This window comes from Protopterus annectens, chromosome 2.part0 (assembly GCF_019279795.1).
Source record: "Protopterus annectens isolate FY-2018-M chromosome 2.part0, PAN1.0, whole genome shotgun sequence".
Lineage (NCBI taxonomy): Eukaryota > Metazoa > Chordata > Ceratodontiformes > Protopteridae > Protopterus > Protopterus annectens.
Genome location: NC_056728.1, coordinates 954,421,613 through 954,446,390, shown reverse-complemented (window position 1 = coordinate 954,446,390; position 24,778 = coordinate 954,421,613). Strand labels below are relative to the sequence as shown.

The following is a 24,778-nucleotide window of genomic DNA, read 5'->3' as shown; positions in this document are numbered from 1 at the left end:
TGAATGTATGTATGTGTTTGTGAGTTAGTTTAAGGTGTCCAATGAATGAGACATGACATCCTCAGAACTGAAGATAATTACATTTTCTAGGGGCCCTCAGACAGCAGTGCTTGCCTCCACTGGCAATGCATGAAGTATGTATACAGAGAGACTAATGGTGAGACAATATAGTTGAGAAGGTGAATGTGGGGACATGGCTGATCACTGTAGGCCTGCCATTTCTATGCCATAGTCACAAGTGAGTATGCACATCAATGAGCTATGAATCCTTCCTGGTACCACTGAATGAGTCTCATAGTGTCTGTCAGCCTAAATGTTTCTAGACTAATACGGTGCACAGTCATTCATGTCAGGGTGGTGGCAAAACAGTCAGGCATGCACTTCTCAAATCAACAAGCAACACAATTCTCAATTAAGACACATTCCTCTTCTCTTCCTCCAATTACTCCCATTCTGGCTAACAGAATTCAGGCTATATCCTCTCCTCTCCGCAGCTCTCCCACTCTCTAACCTACTGTACATTTGAATTTTGTACATATCGCAAATGAAAATATTGCCTACTGTTGCAATGGCATAAATGTTAAAACTGTGTTATCATGTAAACTTGCTTATTTTTAAATTGAAATGTATGGCTAAACTTAGTTATTGCAAATATGTTACATGTTTATTATTAAATTATGTATGTTTATTCTGTTGGCTTGTAACTGTGGGCTGAACCTGAAAAGTCCACAGGAATCAGTGCTCTTCCCTGTTATTTCAGGTTTAACAATAGAATTCTGATGCAAAGTAAGTAATTACAGCAAAGATGATACAGAAAGAACAGAATACAAGAGACACCAGCATGACAGTTTAAATAGCTTTATTATAAAATAGGTACAAGCCAAAGCAGTTCTATTATTCTATTATGAAGTACTTACAAGCAATCACAAATAAGCCATAACCTGCTGGCAAGGAGACCTTACATCTGCTATTAATCACAATGACAGAAAGGTTTTGTCTTCCATCAATTCAGCCAGGCAGAGATATAAACAAAACATTACATTCTACACTTTATCTTGGCCAAAAGCTGTTCAATGTTTCTCATGGAAAGAGAAAGAGGTTGTACAACACTACCTTAATTATAAATTGCTAATAACTGCTGATTCATACTGACATTACTGACATGACCGAAAAAATAAAAAGGCAGCGCCCAGAGAGGCTGCGGCTGTGTTGGCTCATAAGAGAGAAGTGCTCAATCTGTCTTCTTTTTCACTTAAAAAACCGAGAAAAACACTCTCTGGGCTCTTAAATGAAGGTACAGTAACTTACAGCAGTCAGACGTTACTAGAAATCAAGCAGTTTTCAGTGCCATGTTGCTGGTTGGAGTCACTGCAGTCTGCGGAGGATTTGGGGCCTACTTCACTTTCAGAACCCCTGGATCTTTGTATTTTAACCCAGCATCCTCTAAGGTGTCTGAAACAGCAGGAAAAAGGTTCTGGGACACTATGGACAAGGGATGAGAGGAAAAGATGTCAAAGAACCAGGAAAAGAGGTTGCAGAGCTGGGATTGCTGCTAAGCTGAAGACTAATCCTCATGGGCCTGCACTGTACATCCGTACTGCTAGCTAATGTGTGCTCACTGGACAACAAGATGGGCTTTTTAAGGCTGGAACTCTCCACAAAAAAAGGTTAGAAATATCTGTTTATTGATATTTACTGAGACACGGCTGCATAGCACGATCAATGATAGTGCTGTTAACTTACAGGGTTTCACACTCTTTTGTGCAGACAGATGCCAAGCCTTGTATGGAAAGGCCAAGGGAGGTGGAGTCTGTATCTATGTTAGTGAAAGATTGCATAAGAACTGTGAGATTGTACAGACACACTGTTCTGATAATTTAGAGTTCCTGTCCTTCAAATGCAGACCTTTTTACGTACCCAGGGAGTTTAATGGAGTCTGTGTAACAGTGGTGTACATTCCACTCACTTCTAATACCACTGAAGCCCTGAACAAACTACACAACTCTATCTGTGAGCTACAGATTAAAAACTCATTTCACATATGGTAGCAGGTGACTTCAATCGAGCTGATCTGAGAGAGGTGCTACCCCATTATTATCAATATGGAGACTTTCCCACAAGAAGTACAAGCATTTTGGACAGAGCATACACCACCATTAAAGGAGCCTACAAGGCAGTACAACATATAGGAGGTTCCGATCACCTTTCCATCATGCTTCTACCAGCCTACAAACCTGCTCTGATCAGAGAAAAGCCCAATGTGAAGCAGATCAGGGTTTGGCACGAGGAGGCAATGGAATGTCTCCACGACTGCTTTGAAAGTACCTGCTGAGATGTATTCAGACAGGCAGCCACGTCAGACCAACAGGTAAACATTGATGACTACACAGAAGCAGTAATGGCATACATCTCAAAAAAGGCATGCAGCATTTAAGTCAAAAGACAAGGAAGATCTAAGTGAAGCCTGACTAAATCTAAAAAGGGGCATTAAAAAGGCTAAAAGGGAGTATGGAAGAAGGGTACAGAGTTGCTTCGAGGACATGAGGGATACTAGGAGTCTTTGGCAAGGGATACAACAGATCACCAATTATAAAACCAGGGCAGCTCAGTGTGAAGACAACATTGAATTCCTAGACATGCTGAACTCCTTCTTTGGTAGATTTGAAAAGAAAAATAAATTGCCTGCAACTAGGTTACTCACTGATCAGAATAAGGGGGGAGTTCAGTCTTACCTCTGAGAAAGTGAGAGCTCAGCTAAAGAAAGTGAACCCCAGGAAGGCTGCTGGCCCACACAATATACTGGGCAAAGTGCTAAAAGGGTGTGCAGATCAACTATTCTCAGTTATGACAGATATTTTCAACACCACACTTGCTCTAGAAAAAGTACCCTCCTATGCAAGGTAACAAATGTTTTCCCTCTTCCCAAAAAAGCCAATCCACAAACAAACACCAAAGGCTCAAGCAGTCAAAAAAATATAGCATCAAACAGGATGAACATAGCAGAGCCACCACAGAGAAAAGTCTATAATTATAAAATAAGTATTAAAACCAATTTTATTAAATATAAAGCTGTGATCAACACAGAGAATAAAAACAGTGATTAGCGCTTTCGGCCTATGCCTTCCTTAGATCATATTACATTCCGAATAGAGGTGTTTTTTCAAAGTAGCTGGAACCAATCAGACTTCATCTAATAATAACATCATCCATTGGTCTTCCTGTTATGCCTCTGTCCTATGAGTATAGGTTTTAAAGGTAAAACACTATTAAGACCTGGTGGCTTGTCATGTGAAAAATCAGCTATCCAGTGACTCTCAGCTAATTCAATGATTATTTAAATCTCCCCTTCATAAAGACAGTGTCATAACTTCCAAAACTGAAAACTTGAAGTTATGACTAGGATTTGTCATAATATGCTGAAATAACGAATTGTCTTTGTTTTTTAATCTAATGTCACTAAGATGTTTAAAAATTCGTCTTTTTAAGGGACATATCTTGTGTTACAGTCGGCATAGATGTTTAACTTATAATCTCTATCACTGACAGGATGACAAAATAAATTGCTGGCATTGATATATGGGGCAGGCTTTACAATTTTCACATCTATAAGTCCCGTGTCTGCCATGATGTTCATTACTCCTCTGATCTTCTTTGCATAGCAACTGTTAAGGTTCTTTTTATTCTTGAAACTAAACCTATGCATATCACCAATAATGTATATTAAGTTCTCATCTGTTAATAGAATTTTCCAGTTGTTCTTTAAGATAGTACATATTCCTTGAATGTCTTGACTATATGTCAGTGAGCATCTAAATGCCATATGTTGCTCCCTATATCCTTGAGAGGTCAAATCTTCCATATTCCAACGTTTATGGAAATAAGCATAATAAAAAAGGCACAGATACTGGGTAACATGCTCAGTATTCACTTATAAGTGAAAAATAACAACAAGAATTACTGCAAACTAGGAGCCAGAATCAAAACTCCTAACGATGTGGACATCCTACAAAAGGGCCTCACTGAGACAGATGCCTGGTGTCAAAGCCATGGCCTCAAGCTCAATGCCAAAAAGTGCATTGTCATCCCTTTTGGTAAAAACTCTGTACCCATGAAGTACCACATGGGCAATAGTTTACTTAACACCGAAAGTGCGATAAGAGACCTTGGGACACAGGTGGACAGTAGTCTCTCCTTTGATAATCACATTGCCACAGTAGTCAGGAAATTCTTCTACGTGGCTCACCTCATCACAAAAGGTTTCTCATCCAGAAAAAAAGAGGTCATTGTTCCCCTGTACTCATCACTCATTAGACCCATTATAGAGTACAATGCCCCTTTTGGTATGTACCTCACAAGACATCTACAACAACTGGAAAGGCCGCAGAAATACCTCACAAAGGGGATTACCGGCCTCAAACAGATGCCCTATGCAGACCGTCTCAAAAAACTGCAGCTTTACTCCGTTGCATATCACCTACTCAGAGGCGTTCTCTGCCTAACAGACAAAGCTATGTCAAAACCAGAGCTTTTGGACATGCTCCACTTAAAGAAATCCCAATCCCTCTGAGCTACACACTCTAGAGACCTAAACCTTGTCACTGCAATAAACAGAACATGCTGGAGGGATAGATTCCTGTCCCAGAGACTTCCCATACTCTGGAACAGACTACCTATCTATATCAAACAGAGCTCCTCATTAGCACTCTTCAAGAAAAATCTTAATGATTGGATGAGAGATAGGAAATTCACCCCGGGGATCACTTCTGTGGCTCTGCTCGACAGTGGCACAGGAAAATAATTTTCTTGGGTGGCAAAAGCCAGGGTACTGTTTGTCTTGGCTTATATAGGCCCTAGGGCCAATAGCCTAGTACCTACATATGAACCTATGAAATAACAAACAAACCACGACTGAAGAAAAAAAACAAACAAAATTTAATGAGAAGTTAGTGCTTTCACAATCCAAACTGATCGCTTCTTCAGACTTAAATCATATTACTGAACAGCCAAATTTTAAATTAAAAGACAGCCTGTCACAGTGGAGAATGTACTAACTAAATTGGAAAGTGCATTTATCTTTAATTACTTAAAGGCTAAAAATATTAAAAAATGTATAACTATTAGTAAAATGTATAAATAGTACATATTAATACAAAAATAACTTGACACATAATTTTGATGTTTCAATGGTCTGGCTTTCAAAATAGGTTTAAGTAATACCATACCATTAATTCCAGGGGGTTTATCAACCTGCAGTTTCATAATCCACTTCTGTTCAACCTTCTCTATTCTGTTCTTAATATCTCCACCTCTCAAGCTTTCTGATAAAATCTCTAATACAAAAAAGTTAAAAACATGGTGCATCCCTTTTTCTTGTACATGTTTAGCCAGTGCACTAGTTTCCTTATTTTTTACAATGTCCCTCATATGTTCCAGGATTCTATCTTTAAGGCATCTATTTGTCTTCCTGATGTAAAAAGCATTGCAGTATTTACAAAAACTAAAATGGACCACATTCTGCATTTTGCAATCTGCATAGAAGTCAGCCTCAACTTTAAATTTCTGACTTCTGTGCAGAAAAGAAGAGCTTGAATATATGCACTTACAGGCTGTACAATTTCTGCAGGGGAAGGTGCCTACTCTGTTAGAGCATTTCTTGCTGGCCATTCCTGAGGACTTAGAGGTGCCTCTTAAGTAACTTTCTATTAATAAATGAGAAATGTGGTACTGTATCAATTGCATTGTCTAGTTAAGTTATCGATGTTAATATATTCCAGTTTTTTTCAAAAATGTTACAAAATAACTTAATATCACTAGAGTATGATACTGGAAATCTAATTCTGTCTTTATTAGCCCTAGAATTACTAGGGCTCACTTCTGCTGAATGGGAAAAATTAGGTTTGCCACTACTGCTACATACCCAGCCACTGGGGATGCACAAGCCAGTGCATTTCTCTGTGCCAGGCCCAAGCCCGGATAAATGGGGAGGGTTGCATCAGGAAGGGCATCCATTGTAAAATTTTGCCAAATCATACATGTGGACAACAGTACAGATGTACATACCAGAGCGATCAAGGCCTGGGTTAACAACGACTGCCACCAGTACTGTTGGCCAGCAGGGTGCTGGCGGAAATTGGGCTACTGTTGGCTGAAGGAGGAGAAGAGGGAGAAGGCATGCCCGAAGGCAGGCAAAGGCTAGGACTGTGGTAGTGAGGGTCGGAACTTTGAATGTTGGCAGTATGACTGGTATAGGGAGAGAACTAGCTGATATGATGGACAGAAGGAAGGTTAGTATATTGTGTGTGCAAGAGACCAGGTGGAAGGGGAGCAAGGCTAGGTGTATTGGAGGTGGGTTCAAATTGTTTTATCATGGTGTGAATGGGAGGAGAAATGGCGTAGGGGCTATCCTGAAGGAACAGTATGCTAAGAGTGTTTTGGAGGTGAAAAGAGTGTCGGACAGAGTGAAGTTTATGAAGCTAGGAATTGACGGTGTAGTGATGAATGTTGTTAGTGCATATGCTCCACAAGTTGGTTGTGCGATGGTTGAGAAAGAAAAATTTTGAAGTGAGTTGGATGAAGTGGTGATGACTATATCCAAGGGTGAGAGAGTAGTGATTTGAGCAGATTTCAATGGGCATGTTGGTGAAGGGAACAGAGGGGATGAAGAAGTGATGGGTAGGTATGGTGTTAAGCAAAGGAATGCAGAAGGTCAGATGGTGGTGGATTTTGCGAAAAGGATGGACATGGCTGTGGTGAATATATATTTTAACAAGAGGGAGGAGCATAGGGTGACATACAAGAGTGGTGGAAGATGCACACAGGTAGATTATATCTTACGTAGAAAGGCCAGTCTGAAGGAGATTGGAGACTGTAAAGTGGTGGCGAGGGAAAGTGTAGTTAGGCAGCATAGGATGGTAGTTTGAAGGATGACATTGGTGATCAAGAAGAGGAGGAGGAGTGTGAGGGCAACACCAAGGATCAAATGGCGGAAACTGAAAAAGGGTAATTATGAGGTAGAGTTCAGGGAAGAGTTAAGACAGGCACTGGGTGGCAGTGAAGAGTTACCGAATAGCTGGGTAACTACAGCAGAGCTAGTAAGGGAGACAGCTAGAAAGGTGCTTGGTGTGACATCTGGACAGGGGAAGGAGGACAAGGAGACCTGGTGATGGAATGAAGAAGTACAGGACAGTATACAGAGAAAGAGGTTGGCAAAGAAGAAGTGGGATTGTCAGAGAGATGAAGAAAGTAGACAGGAGTATAAGGAGATGAGGTGCATGGCAAAGAGAGAGGTGGCGAAGGCTAAGGATAAGGCATATGAAGAGTTGTATGAAAGGTTGGACACTAAGGAGGGAGAAAAGGACCTGTACCGATTGGCTAGACAGAGGGACCAAGCTAGTAAAGATGTGCAGCAGGTAAGGGTGATAAAGGATAATGAGGGAAATGTACTCACAAGCAAGGATAGTGTGTTGAGCAGATGGAAAGAATACTTTGAGGGGATGATGAATGAAGAAAATGAGAGGGAGAGAAAGTTGGATAATGTGCAGATAGTGAATCATGAAGTGCAGTGGATTAGCAAGGAGGAAGTAAGGACAGCTATGAAGAAGATGAAGAACGGAAAGGCTGTTGGTCCAGATGACATACCTGTGGAAGCATGGAGGTGTTTAGGTGAAATGGCAGTGGAGTTTTTAACTAGATTGTTTAATGAAATCTTGGAAAGTGAGGGGATGCCTGAGGAATGGAGAAAAAGTGTTTTGGTACCGATTTTTTAGAATAAGGGTGATGTGCAGAGCTGTAGTAACTACAGAGAGATTAAATTGATCAGTCACAGCATGAAGTTATGGGAAAGAGTAGTGGAAGCTAGGTTAAGAAGGGAGGTGATAATTAGTGATCAGCAGTATGGTTTCATGCCAGGAAAGAGCACTACAGATGCAATATTTGCTCTGAGAGTGTTGATGGAGAAGTACAGAGAAGGTCAGAAGGAGTTGCATTGTGTCTTTGTGGACTTAGAGAAAGCATATGACAGGGTGCCTAGAGAGGAGTTGTGGTATTGTATGAGGAAGTCGGGAGTGTCAGAGAAGTATGTAAGAGTGGTACAGGATATGTACGAGGGTAGTGTGACAGTGGTGAGGTCTGCAGTGAGAGTGACGGATGTGTTTAAGGTGGAGGTGGGATTACATCAAGGATCAGCTCTAAGCCCTTTCTTATTTGCAATGGTGATGGACAGTTTGACAGAAAAGATCAGACAGGAGTCCCCATGGACGATGATGTTTGCAGATGACATTGTGATCTGTAGTGAGTGTAGGGAACAGGTGGAGGAGACCCTGGAGAGATGGAGATATGCTCTAGAGAGAAGAGGAGTGAAGGTCAGCAGGACTAAGACAGAATATATGTGTGTGAATGAGAGGGAGGATAAAGGAATGGTGAGGATGCAGGGAGTAGAGGTGGCAAAGGTGGATGAGTTTAAATACTTGGGATCAACAGTTCAGAGTAATGGTGAGTGTGGAAGAGAGGTGAAGAAGAGAGTACAGGCAGGATGGAGTGGGTGGAGAAGAGTGTCAGGAGGGATTTGTGACAGAAGAGTACCAGTAAGAGTGAAAGGGAAGGTCTACAAGAGGGTAGTGAGACCAGCTATGTTATATGGGTTGGAGACGGTGGCAATGACAAAAAGGCAGGAGTCAGAGCTGGATGTGGCAGAGTTAAAGATGTCAAGATTTGCACTGGGTGTGATGAGGGTGGACAGGATTAGAAATAAGTATATTAGAGGGTCAGCCCAGGTTGGAAGGTTTGGAGACAAAGCCAGAGAGGCAAGTTTGCGTTGGTTTGGACATGTGCTGAGGAGGGATGCTGAGTATATTGGGAAAAAGATGCGAAGGATGAAGCTGCCAGGTAAGAGAAAAAGAGGAAGGCCTAAGATAAGGTTTATGGATGTGGTGAGAGAGGACATGCAGGTGGTTGGTGTGATAGAGCAAGATGCAGAGGACAGAAAGAAATGGAAACAGATGCTCTGCTGTGGCGACCCCTAACGGGAGCAGCCAAAAGAAGAAGAAGATTACGTACTTCATACATATGACTGACACTTTCATCTATCGTAGTTTGATCCTATCCATGAAATCTTTCCTCAGAATACAGACTGCTGCATTTAACCCATCATCTGTGTTATGTATCCTGCTCATTCTCAAGAATTGCTCTTGCGAACATTCTTACTCACATGTCTATGGTGCATACTTGATTTGTGTAGAATGCAATTTTTTCTGCTAGGTTTTCTGTACAGGTTTGTAGTTAATTCCCCAGATTGTATCTTACTAGCTTTAACATCTAAAAACAATTTTCTCTCATTAGAGTACTTATAAGTGAACCTCAGGAAGTTGGTAGACATATGAAGATAATAAATTGTTGTAATCTTTCTGCTGTATTTCCTCATAAAAGGAAGACATCATCTACAAAACGTACATACCATAAAATTGCATCACTAAAATCATTGCCTTGGACTAGTGTATTGTGTTCCCGTTGTACCAATGATAGGTTGCTGTAACCATTGGCACAAGCTGTGCCCATAGCCATGCCAACCTTTTGCAAATGAAACATCTCACTAAATATGAACACATTATTCGCCAAAATAATCTCAAGTAGGTTATATATCAGGTTAATTTTAGCAGAAGTAAAAACTTTTTTAGTGTAATGAGAGATAGTATGTCCATCATAACAAAAAGAAAGCCATTATTCAGCTCTCTCATTTTAGCATAAAGTAAGCCAAGAAATGTCTTTGTGTCTCTTAATATAGTACCACAAGTTTCCAAAATGGGGTGCAAGCTCTTCTCTACAAAAATGCATATAGCCTCAGTTGCCCAGCCTCTACTTGAGACTATAGGTCTCATTGGGGGGCACGTCAGATCTTTGTGTACTTTTGGTAGTCCATAAATAATAGGAACTACCAGATTGTCAACAGAAAAATATTTAAAAAGTTCCTCCGTAATTTGAAATTTTATCAGTAACACCTCTAACCATAGTTTTAGAGATTTGTAGGTATGTTTCTTTGTTATTCAGAAGTTCAAGCATCTGCTGCATATAAAACATTTTGTCCATAATGACGACCCCTCCCCCTTTATCAGCTGGTCTAATCTCGATGGACTGCATTGCTTTTAGTTGTGTAACAGCTTCAGATTCATCTCTATTTAAATTATAAAAAATTGCTGGTCTATTATCTAAAAAAGCTTCCCTAATTTGCTTCTCACATACATTAACATATGCCTCTACCATGGGATGCATCTTAGGTACAAATGTGCTGGGTCTTTTAAAACAATAATCATTCCCAGCTTCATTGTCCTTAAACATGGCTTTTAAGGTTAAGTTCCTGCCAAAAAGTTTTAGTTCTGTCAAAAAATCTACCATTACTGTCTTTTGCGCAGGAATGAAGGAAAGTCCTTTATTCAACAGTGAAGACTGCTTCTGTTACTTGAAAAGAAGAAATATTGATAACCAGGTTTTTTTATTCTTGCTGCGAGTTATTCGGTTCTGGTGTATATCTCCTTCTTGTGTTTGACGAGTTCTCCCTCTCCTCCCTCTGCTCTTCGATCTCTCTCTGATTGGTAATGCATTTTTCAGTACAAAAGGTAGAATTGGAGTCTCTACAGTTTGTTGGCCAACTAATGGAAAAGAAACTGCTTCATTACTTGAACTGTTTTTGGCATTGTTAGCTACTGAACTGTCTCCCAAAGGTCTTTTACTTTCCTTTGATTTCTGGGATACAGGGGGAGTTGTTGAATTTCCTGTCACTTGAATCACATGTGTAGAGATTTGCATCTCCTGGTTAATCTTTTCCATTATGTGCCAAGTGTTTTTTTTTGTATTAATATGTACTATTTATACATTTTACTAATAGTTATACATTTTTTAATATTTTTAGTGTTTAAGTAATTAAAGCTTTTAGATAAATGCACTTTCCAATTTAGTTAGTGCATTCTCCACTGTGATAGGGTGTCTTTTAATTTAAAATTTGAATCTGACTGTTCAGTAATATGATTTAAGTCTGAAGAAGCGATCAGTTTGGATCGTGAAAGCACTAACTTCTCATTAAGTTTTGTTTGTTTTCTTCCTTCAGTCGTGTTTTGCTAGTTATTTTTCGCTTTATGGAAATAAGATTTACCTCTCCCATCTCTCATGCCTATACATTCAGATGCTACTTTAGTGACTAAATCCTTTCTATAACCTCTAGAGGACAAATTATCCTTCATTCTCTGTTTCTCTACTGAAAGTAGATTAATCCATGCACAATCTAGAGGCTCGAAGAAACCGATCTTTCATTACCTGGTTAAAAATATGCCCTGGATGCATACTACTTTGATGAAGAAGATGATTCTTCCATAGACTTCAGTTCGGCATTTAATACTCTGGTTCCAATGCATCTTATCAATAAGCTGGTCAGCCTTGGAATTAACAAGCACCTTTGTAACTGGATCTTAGACTTCTTGATCAACAGACCACAGAGGACATGTGTAGGAAATAACACCTCGGGTGTATAATTCTCAGCACCGGTGTTCCTCAGGGATGTGTACTCAACTCTCTGCTGTTCACCATCCTTATCCACGACTGTTCTGCAAAACACAGCTCCAATCATACCATCAAGTTTGCAGATGACATTGCAAAGACAGGATGAAGGAGCGTACAGAGTTGAGGTCAATCCTCTGATCTACTGCATGAGAAACAGCTTAAACCTGAACATCAATAAAACAAAGGAGATCATCATTGACTTCAGATTAATGGTAACGAGGTGGAAAGTTTTAAAACTACAACATTTCTAGGAGTACACATATCAGAGGATCTCTCTTGGACTGTAAATACTGGTCAGTTGGTCAAAAAGGCCCATCAATGTCTCTACTTTCTGAGAAGGCTCAAAAGAGAAAAACTCCCACTTACTGTTCTCTCCACCTTCTACAGAAGAGGTATTGACAGCATTCTCACCTGTAACTTCACTGTTTGGTTTGGGAACTGTACAGTAGCTGAAAAGAAGCTATAGGGACTGGTGAGAGTTGCTGAGAAAATCAAGAGCACCAGCCTACTATCAATCCAAGAGCTATTCACAACAAGGACTCTTAAAAGACCGCACAAAATACTTAATGACTCCTCATATCCTGCACATGGCTGATTTACTCAACTGTCATCTGGCAGAAGGTACCACAGTATTCACTGTAGGGCCTCCAGATTCATTAACAGCTTCTACCCAAAGGTGATGAGACTTATTAACTCAGACACCAGCCTTAGTGACTCCAGCACAAATTAACTTAATAACAGTACTTTGGAATGTGCAATATTTATTTATTTATTTACTTAGTAATATATTTACTTTTAAGTGCAATTGCCTGTTACTTGCTTTATGTAATAATACATAAAGAGTGACAATTTTAGTTCATGTGCAATAACCAACCTTACCTGTCATGCTGCTACTGTACAGTATTTATATGACTACATAGATGGGTTAAGCTTTTCTTTCTTAAGTTCTTTTGGCATAGTCATTAATCTCTAATTCCTTTACTTGATATGTCTTATTGTTGCATTTGCTGTATCCTATGCTTCTTCTGTGCTCTCACGGTGAGCTGATACTGATAATTTCATTTCGGTTTACATATGTGTAGTCCTAAATGACAATAAAGTTTACTTTGAATCTTTGAATCTTTTGAATCACTGCACATGGTAAATATATTTCTTTATGTACCACGCTGGAAACAAAGAATCTTGTACATTTCATCACACTGCACATTTTATATGCATTTTCTCATGCACTAGGCTGCTAGAATGGAACAGTGTAGTACATTTCCCAGTTCATACTTTCATGCTGCTGGTTGCATAATAGCTCTTTGAAATTATACTCTGTAATTAGCTCTGATCTTTTGCAGACAGGTATAAAATCCTGACTGTGCTCCATATGACCTGAGCCCAACAGCACCATATTAGTGCCTTGTATTCACCTTGCTTTCATCTCTATGACTAGTGGGTACTCTGTATTAAAAGAAGAAAGACTTGTGAAGGATGAGGATGAAAAAATAACATTTCTTATAAACCAGTACACATAAAGATGAAGGGGATGAGAATAGAAGGGGCATAAGTAGTTTTAGTTTTAATAGAGGCAAATGGTTTTGGATTATTCTTTGGACAACAAACAAATAAAACAAATCATGACCATCAATTAAAAAAATCACAAGGGCAAATCAGTCTTTATGGGACTTTATAGGACAATGCCCAGTATTCACTTACAAGAAAGAAAGGAATTTTAAACATATGCTAGTTCACCTATAGAAAAGCAGAAACATCACAGTATAAAGAGGCCATTTTCGTGTGGATTCTGTAAATTCCGTTTGCATTCTTTGAAGACTGCATTATTTGAAGATTGCATGTGAAGTTATACAACTGGCATATAACAGAAAGCGTGTTAGACACAGTCACCAACACTAAAGGCTCATAACATTATCAGTTTAAGCAGTTGTATCTTAATACATATAATTTTACTACTGAACGATGCCTAAACTGTTGTGCTTGTATCTGTGTACTTAGGCAGTGTATAAAAACACTAAATGAGATTTCTGGTTGTGATATTAAATGATACTGGGAAGCTGTTGTAAATAATGATGAATTTCAGGGAAAGCTATGTCTAGAAATCGAAATGTTTGAAAATGCACAGACTTAACACAGTTAACACAATCAAGATATATGTTATAACAAATTACTGATTAAGTTGTTCAATGTTTAAAATATACTGTTACACAAATGAGTACCATTTTTTTAAAGTGTTATGTGGATATTTGTAGCAAATGGTAGGGTAATACACCAGTAAAAAGATTGAGATTTTAAGTTATGAAGCTTCATAAACCACAAGGAGTCTAAGAATATCTTCCTAGTAGTAATATTCATACCATGCCAATCTAAATTCGAAGAGAGCAGGACTGTCTTCATCACTTTTTACCTGTTTGACCTATCTTACTTATCTGTTCTTCTCCATTCATACCTGTAATCCATCTGATATTTTTGTATCCCTCCAGACACCACCCTGTTACAGTGCACCTTGAAATAGCTGCGCAGATTAACTCCCAGTCAGACATCTACAGCCAAGCCAGAAATTTCCTCTGAAAACAGACAGCTAAAGAACTGATGTAAATGTATGTGTAAGAACATTATTGAAATCACCTAATAGAAAAGACATCCAACAACTGAGCACTTGAGAGCACAGGCTCAATATTAAGTAAAGTATTAGGTGAAACGTTATTGCTATAAACTGTTTAAGTGTGAAAACAGGTTAGAGGATATGGCTCATTAAAAGTTCCAATAACCTCATAAACTTCCCAAACTATTATAATATACTGTTTCATTTCTTAATTTCTCTTTCTGGCCCCTGTGTTATCCTATATACTGTCTACATCTTTTTCCCACATTATTATCTCCTATATCACCCCAATACTCCAAAACTCTCAAAGTAAAAACTGAGTTTTAGTGCAACAAAATCAAGAATTTCATCCATTAGCACAGAACTCTTTCAAACTACACTGTTGTTTTACTTATCTTTCTCAGCAGATCTGTGGGTGCTTTATGTCCAGTCACTGATTGTTTTTCTCCATATCCTTGCCAAATTGGAGAGTTCAACATGTTCTATTCACCCTTGCTAATGCCCAGGCTCACTCTGCTACCCTACCCCCAATTCTCACACCCCCCTCTTGGTCTACATTTATAGTTACACAGTACCACCCACATAGCCAACAAACCAATACCATCATTTCTTTCCATAAAAATAACTAACCAATAGAATAATCTCCAGTTGTAACATCCACCCAACAATCTCTTTCCCACTGTCCTACTTCTTTCTCATCTGTAACTATCACATTACAGCTTATGAACAACCCAGTACTCTTAAACATTTTCTGATGATAGTTTACATCAAAATAAAATCTAATATAAATAAGATGCCCCTACCTCTGACTCTTCTACTATGCATCTTAACTCTACTAGCCTTCATCACCAATTACCAAATCCACCTCTTTCAACTACATTAGGACATCAACTAATCCTTATACAAAATATCAACACTTACCCAACCTCTCTCTTCATAGCACCCTATCTCTACAAACAAACAACATCATATCTATTATTTACAAATACCGTAAACCAAAGTAGCCAAATTTTACAAAAAAATAGCAAACCAAGAACAACATATGCCTGGCCATGCTCTACCCTCTGTAAAATAACAATTCAAATAATCAGTGGAGTCATTCATACCAACCCAGGTCCCGCTATTCAAAAAAGCATCACTTTCAGCCTTGTAATAAACCAGTCATATAATACCTCTTAACAGAACAAACCACTCACCTAATACCTCTCAGCATAAAAGAGAACCCAGACTTACCTTACTAAATATGAACCTATGTAGTATGTGCAATAAAATCCATGACATCCAAGCATACCTTGACACATACACACTTGATGTAGTCATAGTTACGAAAACCTGGTTAAAAAGGAAATAAAGGACAATGAAATTATAACCCCAGAATGCAATATAGTGTAGCTTGACAAACAAAATAAGCACATAGGTGGAGTTGCAATCATCTATAAAAATTCCCAAACCATCACCGTATTCCCACAGGAAATACCCAGATTTAACAATGCTGTACTCCTAACAACACAGCTAAAAAATCAACAATTAGAAAATGATATGCTTATCAGCAATTTATATGCTACCAGGGAATAGCATAGACACTGCTGAACACATCCTGCATTGGATCTTCCTACACATCAACCATAAAACTATAATACTGGGAAACTCATAAAATTCTACTACCCCCACTGAATCCTTAAACTTATATAATGTCAAACATCTAATAACCACACCCATTAGAATGAATAAATCTTCAGGTAGACATTCAACATTAGACTGGATGCTTACAAGCAAATTAGGCCTACTGACAGGTTACCTCTCAGATAGCATATAGCAATCTGTGCCATTAGAACTCATCATAACCCATTCAAACACATTATCTATAACCAAATATGAAATACAACCAATTTCATCAAAGATATTTTCAATGAAACACTAAAACAATGTAACTAGAATGTACCAAACGAAAACAGTCCTTGAACCAAATAAGGAATCAGATGCAAAAACCAGAGAATACAATAAAAAGAAAATGATCTGGTTCCACACAGCAGTGACCTGACCTATGCTGCCATCTTTCTGCTATTTGAGAATAAATAAGTTTACTGCTATAGCCTCTTTCTAAAAATTCTTGTTTAAGTGTTTGTAATGCAACAATGAGACTATCATCATCATTAAAAAGTCTGATAGTTCTGCACTACGGCAGTATGCATCCGAATCATACGAAATTTAATGTGTTGAAAAGACAGATATTTCGAACTATGAGACTTTTTAATGATGATGATAGTCTCATTGTTGCAGAAGGATGGCGGCATAAGTCAGGTAAGTGCCAGTCATACCCCCCCCTCCCCACTAGTATTAACAACAGGGATAATACTGACAATACTTTCTCAAGTGATGCTTCCACTAATACCTCTAGGAATAAACTAAGGATGCCATTGACTTTTGCCAGCAATGTGCATGTAGCATGTGATATTATTAAAAAGAACTGGGATATTCTGTCTACTGTACATGAGTTGAATGGGGTCATTGTCGCACAGCCAGATTTTGCTTTTAGAAATAATAGATCACTTAAGAGTCAACTCTGTTATTGATCCTTTAATACTAAGTCAACTATAATATCTGATAGACTTGGTACATATATGTGTAATAATTGTATGGCCTGTACACATATACACATTGGTAATCATTTCACACATCCCACTTTGGGTTTTAAGATAGATACTGCTTTTTATGCAGATTGTCGAACAAAAACGTTGTCTATTTTTGCTATTGTACTACCTGCTTCTCATTTTACATAGAGAAAACAAACAGGGTGTTTAAGGATAGAATATCTGAACACCGTAGGGATATTAGAATGTTAAAGAAACCAGCACACTATCACTACATGTAGCTAAAGAGGGTAAAGAACATAAATTTAGCTTTATGGTACTAGAGATTCTGCATAGTACCAAGAGAGGAGGTGAAATAAATAATAGAACAGAATCTAGTGAACAGAAATGGATTTTGCGCTTTCAAGCTGATAAACCTTCTGGTTTAAACAACAGAGTTTCTCTGAAACCCTTCCTTAAAGCACGGCCATTAAAGCATTGATTTCTCTTTTAATATTTTATCATACATATTTCAATAGTCCATCTTTTATTATTTTTTACTATTGTATTTGTTACCATTCTTAAGTACATATTGCTCATTTAGTCTGTTTTTATTAAATTTTTTAAAGATCTATATATTCTACAGATGTATTTTATCAAATGGCTTTTAGCTATGATGCACATTTTATCTGATTTTTGATTGGATGTTTTAGTGTTTAAAAATGTAACTGTTATTCTGTCTTTGTTGGTCTGATGAAGTGGATGTCATTCCGAGAAAGCACTTACCATACTACAGTAAAGGACATATTGATTTTCACTGCTGTGTGGAACCAGATCCTTTTTCTTGTATAACTGGAATGTAGTTGGAGCAATGCCCTGAGATACTGCTGTAGAACATTTTAATAACATAGTCATACGGACCTTAAATAATCTAGAACCAGCTTGTAATAAAAGAGTACAGTCCAACCCTGCACCATGGCTAACAAAAGAAACAAAACAACTCATACTAAAAAGGGACAAAGACTGGAAAGATTATCATAAAAATAATACTCAAAACGCCTTCTAGCAATTTAGATATTTTAGGAATCTTACAAAATTCCATGTCAAACAGGATAAGCAACACTATACCAATCTACAACACACACATCAAAACAACCCAAAACTATTTTGGTCATCCCTAAATAAACTACTCCTCCATAGCAAAGCCACCACTTCTTCTGCAAAAACTGACAATAAGACAGACTCTATCCCCACACATGTTATTCTTATGTTATATAATCAATATTATTTCTCTTAGACACAAATACATCTGCCCCCTCTACCTACCGCTATCCAGCCAAAACCACCCACAGCTCTATGATTTTAGTCCAGTGCCTACCTCACTCATAATGAAGTTACACCTTAAACTAAAAACTACCTCCTTAGCTGTAGACCAACTACTATTAGATTACTAAAAATGGCTGCAAAAGTCATAGCCTTGCCTGTGTCCATACTAATTAACAGGTCTATAGCAGAAAGATACATTTCATCATAATGGAAAAAATCTTATATCATACCCCTGCACAAAGATGGCACACCTACAGAGTTTAATAATTACAGACCAATAGAGATTCTACCCCTCTAAGATATTAGAGAAATGCATCCATATACAATCAGTGCAGTTCCTAACCTCAAATAACCTTCTCTCAGAAACACAACATGGCTTTAGACCCTACTTCAGCACCACTACCTATCTACTACTAAATTTTACCAATATAAAAAACAACATTGAAACAATGGTTTCCCGTGTCCATCATGTTCTAAGACTTGTCTAAGGTATTTGATCAAGTCACTCACCAGCAACTACACAGTCAAGTCTCCTCAATAAGACCTTCACAATACTCCTTGTCATGGTTACTTAGCTACCTATCTGAAAGGCAACAAGCACTTAAATGGCAATAAACCTTCTAATTCTTTCAGCCAGTTACTATTGGCATACATCAGGGTTCCTTTCCAGGTACTCTCCTTTTGAATATATTTATTAATAAGCTTCACACCTCCACTCACCATGCTACTTTAGTTAAATATGCAAATGACTCAGTGCTAATATGTGCAGCCTCACCAATAAATAAGCTCCCCAAGACATTGCCCAAAACTCTTTTTCCTCCATAAAAGCCTGGCTCAAGGTAACAAGCCTGCTACTCAACCCCAAGAAAGCTAAGTTAATTCTTTTTAACTCAAAAAATTGCCAAAATCAAAAGCAACCTTTCCCCATAAAGTCAGCAAATAATATTGTCAGAAAACTGTAACCCACAGAAAATACTAGGCTTTCTAATAGATGACAATCTCAAATGTGACAAACATATACTGCTCACCATTAAACTGACACAACAGGAATTAGGGTCCCTTTACAGGGTCAATGGATTCCTTACATATACAGCAAGAAAAACTCTAGCCACCACCTTCTTAATGCAAACTCATTTATATGCTGCTCCTATGCTAACAAATTTAAACAATACACAAAGAAAGAAACTCACCTGCTACAATAAAATAACCACATTCACCACCAACCTCACCCACAGTCCCCACCATAGCCATAGCTTAAATCAATTAAACTGTCTTGAACTGCCCAACTGCCTAACATTTTCACAACTAACTATAGCACAGAAACTCATTTAATATCCAGAAAAATTGCCCTGCACTAAAACAAGCATGCTATTACGCTACTGTCCTATAATGGACATCCTCTCTAGTAACAAACTCTTATTATTCAAAACAAGTCAAATATTGTTGCAGGAGACTCAATGTACTCCCACAGTGTGGCTAAACTCTGGAATAGCATCCCCACACAATATCTTAAAAAGTCATGGTCCTGCACATGCTCATCACCAAGTTTTAGGTGTACACTGTGTGATACTCTCCCAGTACTCTCTCCTTAAGCTAGAATACTTCTACCCTTTCACCAAAATGTCAAAAACAATACTTGTACATATGTATACACAGCTATAAACTATTTCCATATCTGCTGTCTGTACAATCTACTTTCTGTTGGTAGAATATGTTGTATTTATGCTGAGACCCCACTGTAAATGCACTTTCTCTTTATAATAACTATTGTGTAGTTTGCATTTGATATTGCTATACATATTTTGCAGCATGTTTGTGTGTTTTCACTAGGTTTTAAATGTGAGTTTATAGTTTTAAAACAATAACCAACATTGACTGGTTCTTGGAGTGACTTATATGAAATAATTTGGTATATAAAGGGTATTTGTAGTACTAAAATTTTGGTCTGACGAAGTCCATAATTTAAGAAGAGGAAAGTGCTTAGCTTTCCATTCATTGGTACCTATTTTTAATAACATTTTTTTTGTTTCTGAAACAGTTGCTCCTCATTTTATTGTTTTTTTAATAGTTTACACAGATGTGTTTTTTCTATACATCTAAATGGATATACTTAAGTTATATAAAATGGAAAAATGTAGATATGAAAAACATCAACCCAAGAAGATAAAAAAGCTGACCTCTCAAAGTGCATGCTCAAAAACAAAATTTCAGAAAATGCAAAGAACAAGCAATGCTTTTGCTCTCCTACACCTCCCATGTGGGGAGGGGGCTGCACCCTCAACAGCCCTGCAAACTATATATACTAACTCTGAGACTGCACAATACTGTGAAAAGGGCAAATTCCTCCTATTGTAGAGAACTTGGAACACTGCTGACAGCATTCTTCTCAACCAAACTGGGCACATTCAACTGGCTTGGATGATTTTTTAAATGCTTTTTGCATCTCTGTATGTGGACAATCCTCCCCTCTTCAAGTAGTACTACTTGATACTCTCCATACAGAAGGGGCCTTACACTAGACAAGAGGTGAGCTGACCACAGGAATCTGCTGTCCAGGTGGGGGTGAAGGAGTTTCATGCTTTATAAGGTTAGATTTTCCAGAATGTGGGGCGCAACCTCATACTAGCACCGAGTATTGCAGGATAAATACATCAAGAATTGAATTAGTCCTCATGCTACACACTCTACTCACAAGGCTGCATCATACTTGGCACTGATGATCTGTATAGTTTAATTCCACAACTGGTAGCTGACATGTGCACCTGCATTACTGTGGGACTTTCAATGCCTCCAAATTGTCACTTGCATGCCTGTCAATGGCTTTACAAAGTCAAGAACATGTCCCCAGTCACACTGCAGCATACTGCTTATGCTATACAACTTTGGTGTAAAAATGGACCACACCTCTAAAGCATGATGGAGCCACCAATGGCTCTCACTTCCACCCTTCCTCACCATCTCCTCCAGGGCTTGTGTCACTAATCGAACCTAAGTCATCAGGTGACAGTCAGAGTTTGAGTCCTGTCTCTCATGGAGCTGACTGTCAGCTGATACTTGAAGGAAGAAATCTAATACTGATTCATTTTGAAGGCAAGGATACATATAATAATAATAATAATAATAATAATAATGACTATATATGTATGATTATGAACACCTGAATGCAGCAACAAGACCATTCAAATATTACAGTAGAATGGTTTAAAATCTGAACATCTAGGCTGACAGCACTGGTATAGCATAGTGGTTGTGTCTCTGACTATGACACAGGAGACTGGGGTTCAAGTAAAGGATCTGGCAATGAGAAGCCATCTATGACTAGCAGAACTGAGTGGCTCAGTTTTCTACTGCAACATCATCCTCTGAAGGAAAGCAGATGGTTTTCTCTTATACAAACTGGGGTCAGAGATGGTACATCGCAAAGGTGCTACTATGGTCAGTCTGAACATACAGTACACTTCTGTGACACTGATGCAACCAGAGGAGTACGAGAAAAATGGGAAGTCCTCACTAGCAATGGGCGGCCATCTCATTCTCGGTTCTTGCACTCTACAACTTTGGCAAAAAGCTGGTCACTACAAATCTAATCTTCCTTTGAAAACAGGAACCTCAAATCCTATAGGCTGAAGTGAGTGGATATTATGCTAAGTAGGAAGGAGGGGATTTTGACATTCCTAAAATAAAGCAGTTCAATTTAGAGAAGGGAAAGGAACTGCCAAGAATAATGTTTAACTCTGAATGAAGGCATGTTACTCTTCATTCATGTGTTCTCCATGTACCTACCTAATCCAGTTCAGGATCACAAGGGAGATGGATCTTGTCCCAGCACTCAGTAGGTGCAAGACAGTGAAACTAATCCTGGCTAGGGCACCAGTATATATCTTTCTGTCTCACTTACACACACACACACACACACACACACACACACACACACACACACACACTACAAACACACTAGAAACACACACACACATATACATTTTATGAAAATGTTATATTCTGATATATCAACCCACATTCTGAAGCAGCAGTGCTGAATATGCAGTTACTTCACAGTTGAATATGGTAGCCAGTATTCATAGCTATTTGTGAAGTATGCAAGATAAGCACAATCCATTGTGCAAACATTGTAAAACTCTTCTGCTTCAACCCCCTCCCCCACTGCCAATCAATACCATGGTGCACTTATGCAGCATGGTTTGGAGGCCTACATGCAAATGCAGTAGTCTACAGGGGTGAGTTCATGTAAATGACCTTCACTGCATACTGCCCAGTCGCAATGCTTGCATAGTTTGGGAATCACAGACATTCTTACTATGCAAGTGGGAATTGGCATGGAATCTAATGGTGTTAAATGAGCACCACACCTTTCTGGCACTTGTCAATGCCTTTATAGTCATGGAAATCTGTGCAGGGTCAACTGGAGCTACTTCACCCTACACAGATATCTGTTTTGGACTTATGTGAGTGAAAGGGAGTGTAAGCACATGTGTGTGTGTGTGTGTGTGTGTGTGTGTGTGTGTGTGTGTGTGGAGAGTCACGAGTGTCTGTATATGACTAGGTATTGTGGCTGCTGGTCTGTGTGTGTGTATGAAAGTTGGTCCATGAATGTGTGTATGTGTGTGTGTCTGTCTGCATGCCAAGAGAATAGGGCAGGGGAGTTTGTCCTTCTATATGCTTCTCCTAGTACCTGTGCTACATAGCAGGTTATAGGTGCCTTGCTGCATAGTTTTCAGAAATGCAGGGTGGAGCCATTGATAATCATGCAAACTCCTGATGACATGCTCTCCTTCAGGTAATCTGGATGGATATGGACCAGTAATTTGAAATGCAGCACAATCAGCGTATCACGCCAGAGTGATCTGCACTGCGGTGCTAATGACTATGAATGCTCTGCGATATGTAACCCCGTTTGTTGCTGTTAATGCCTTAATGCAGATATAAACAGAATATGGCTTACTGACCTGCTAAGGTGACTGCAGTGGATAATGTGCTTGAACCAAAGTTGTTTGATGCATTGCAAGAGTAGAAACCAACATCTTCCCCACTAGGTGCCAAGATCTGCAAGGAGTTATCTGGAAGGAAATTAATCCTGCAAAACAGAACAGAAACAGGCATACTTAATGTAACATTCAGGTGTCTGCTTATTCTCAGCACTACACAATCATTGTGAAATTCATACACTAAATTAAACAGAATCTGGCCACTATTTTTTGTAACTTAAATATCTGGAATCTCACGGAACATATTAAAATAGAATTATATTACATAATTGCTGTAGGTCATTCATAACCTTATTATTTTGCATGCAACTTATAAGAAAACACTTCTGTCTATCAACATCTAGGTGTAGAAGAGATGTGAGTAATCCTTAGTAAATTAAATAAACATTTCCTGAAAACAGCATTACTGTTTCAGCTCCCTGAAAAAGTCAGAAATATATAACATTTCATTAGAGCCACTGTAGTAAGGGCAACCAAATGCTGGTAAGGAAATGTATGTGTCAAAAACATGCTCCTCTCCTATGCAAATACTATTTCAGTCATGTGACATAATGTGTAAATAAGGTCACAATCCATACAAAAACATTTTACTAGTAATTTCCAAATATTTCATAACTTGTCAGTATAATAAATACAGGAAACTCTTAGTAAACTGGAACTTAAGCAACCAGCATAAAAATATTGAAGAAATACAGTACAATCTTCATGTGTTGCACTTTCTATCCCCCCCCCCCACCCCGCAGAAACATACCTTGTGCTTTTAGAGTTTTAGAGTTTTAAAAAGGATGATAGAAATAAATTCTTTCTCTCCGCAACCTGAGAAAAAATCAAACCAAACAAATAGTATATGGTACGGTATTAGTCAGGCCTATTTTTAATAGTAACACTTAAGCAACCAGAAACTACACTTATCTGGCATCTACCAATCCCCATGGGTACCGGTTAACTGAGAGTTTACTGTACATTAATTAAGGAGTAATCCAAGATGCATCAGTACGTCAAGATTTACCCATGGTTGGTGTGGTTTGATCACAAGGGCAAATAATGGTACTTCAGCTGTCGGGCATTTTTTTATTACTATAGGGTCGATTTAATTTATTGAATTTGGTGATTGAAAGGCCTGCAAAACAAAAATGCCTTTCTATAGGTGCAGTTTAGAAAACAAGAATATTCATTCATTCTATGATACCGTCTTTATCTGGAGGAGACAGATACTATCTTAGCACTGAAAAGGCATAAGTAGAAAACTAATTCTGGAAGGTATGACAGTTCATCAAAGTATGCACATGAACACACACACACACGTGTTTACTGTTGATGGGAGTTTATTATCATGTCTCAAAATGTTGCTGGAAGACTAAATGTTTGTGTTTTACTGTGTTTAAACAGGACTACTGCTACCACCCCAACCATACAATCTAAGAAGGAATCAGTACTGCAAAACTAAACAAGGATATACCCTTTGAGCCTGAAGAGCAGGGTCAGTCCACCCAAGCATTCTACTTGTATGTGTTATGATAGTGAAGCTTTAACACTAGCTTTGTTACTTAGTAGTTCTCAGCTTGCTGATAAAACAGACTGTTGTCGCCTTGTGCCACCCCCACCCAACTAGTGCAGTAATCCTAACTGTCCAATAGACCATATACACTTCATTCAGGTCCTTCCTGTTCTCTGTGATTAAAACTTAACCCTCAAGTATCTCTCTCAGTGCTTTCTGCCTTAGTTTGTAT

The 24,778-nt window shown here is 38.4% G+C and overlaps 1 protein-coding gene across 1 annotated transcript in view; it reads right to left on the bottom strand.

Annotated features, from left to right (window-relative positions):
* ADAMTSL1 (ADAMTS like 1) overlaps positions 1–24,778 on the bottom strand; it is a 4,128,157-nt gene that overhangs the window by 609,249 nt on the left and 3,494,130 nt on the right. Inside the window, exon 20 of the mRNA XM_044061207.1 lies at positions 23,010–23,137. Coding sequence (XP_043917142.1) covers positions 23,010–23,137 — 128 coding nt within the window. The remainder of the gene's footprint in view (positions 1–23,009; positions 23,138–24,778) is intronic.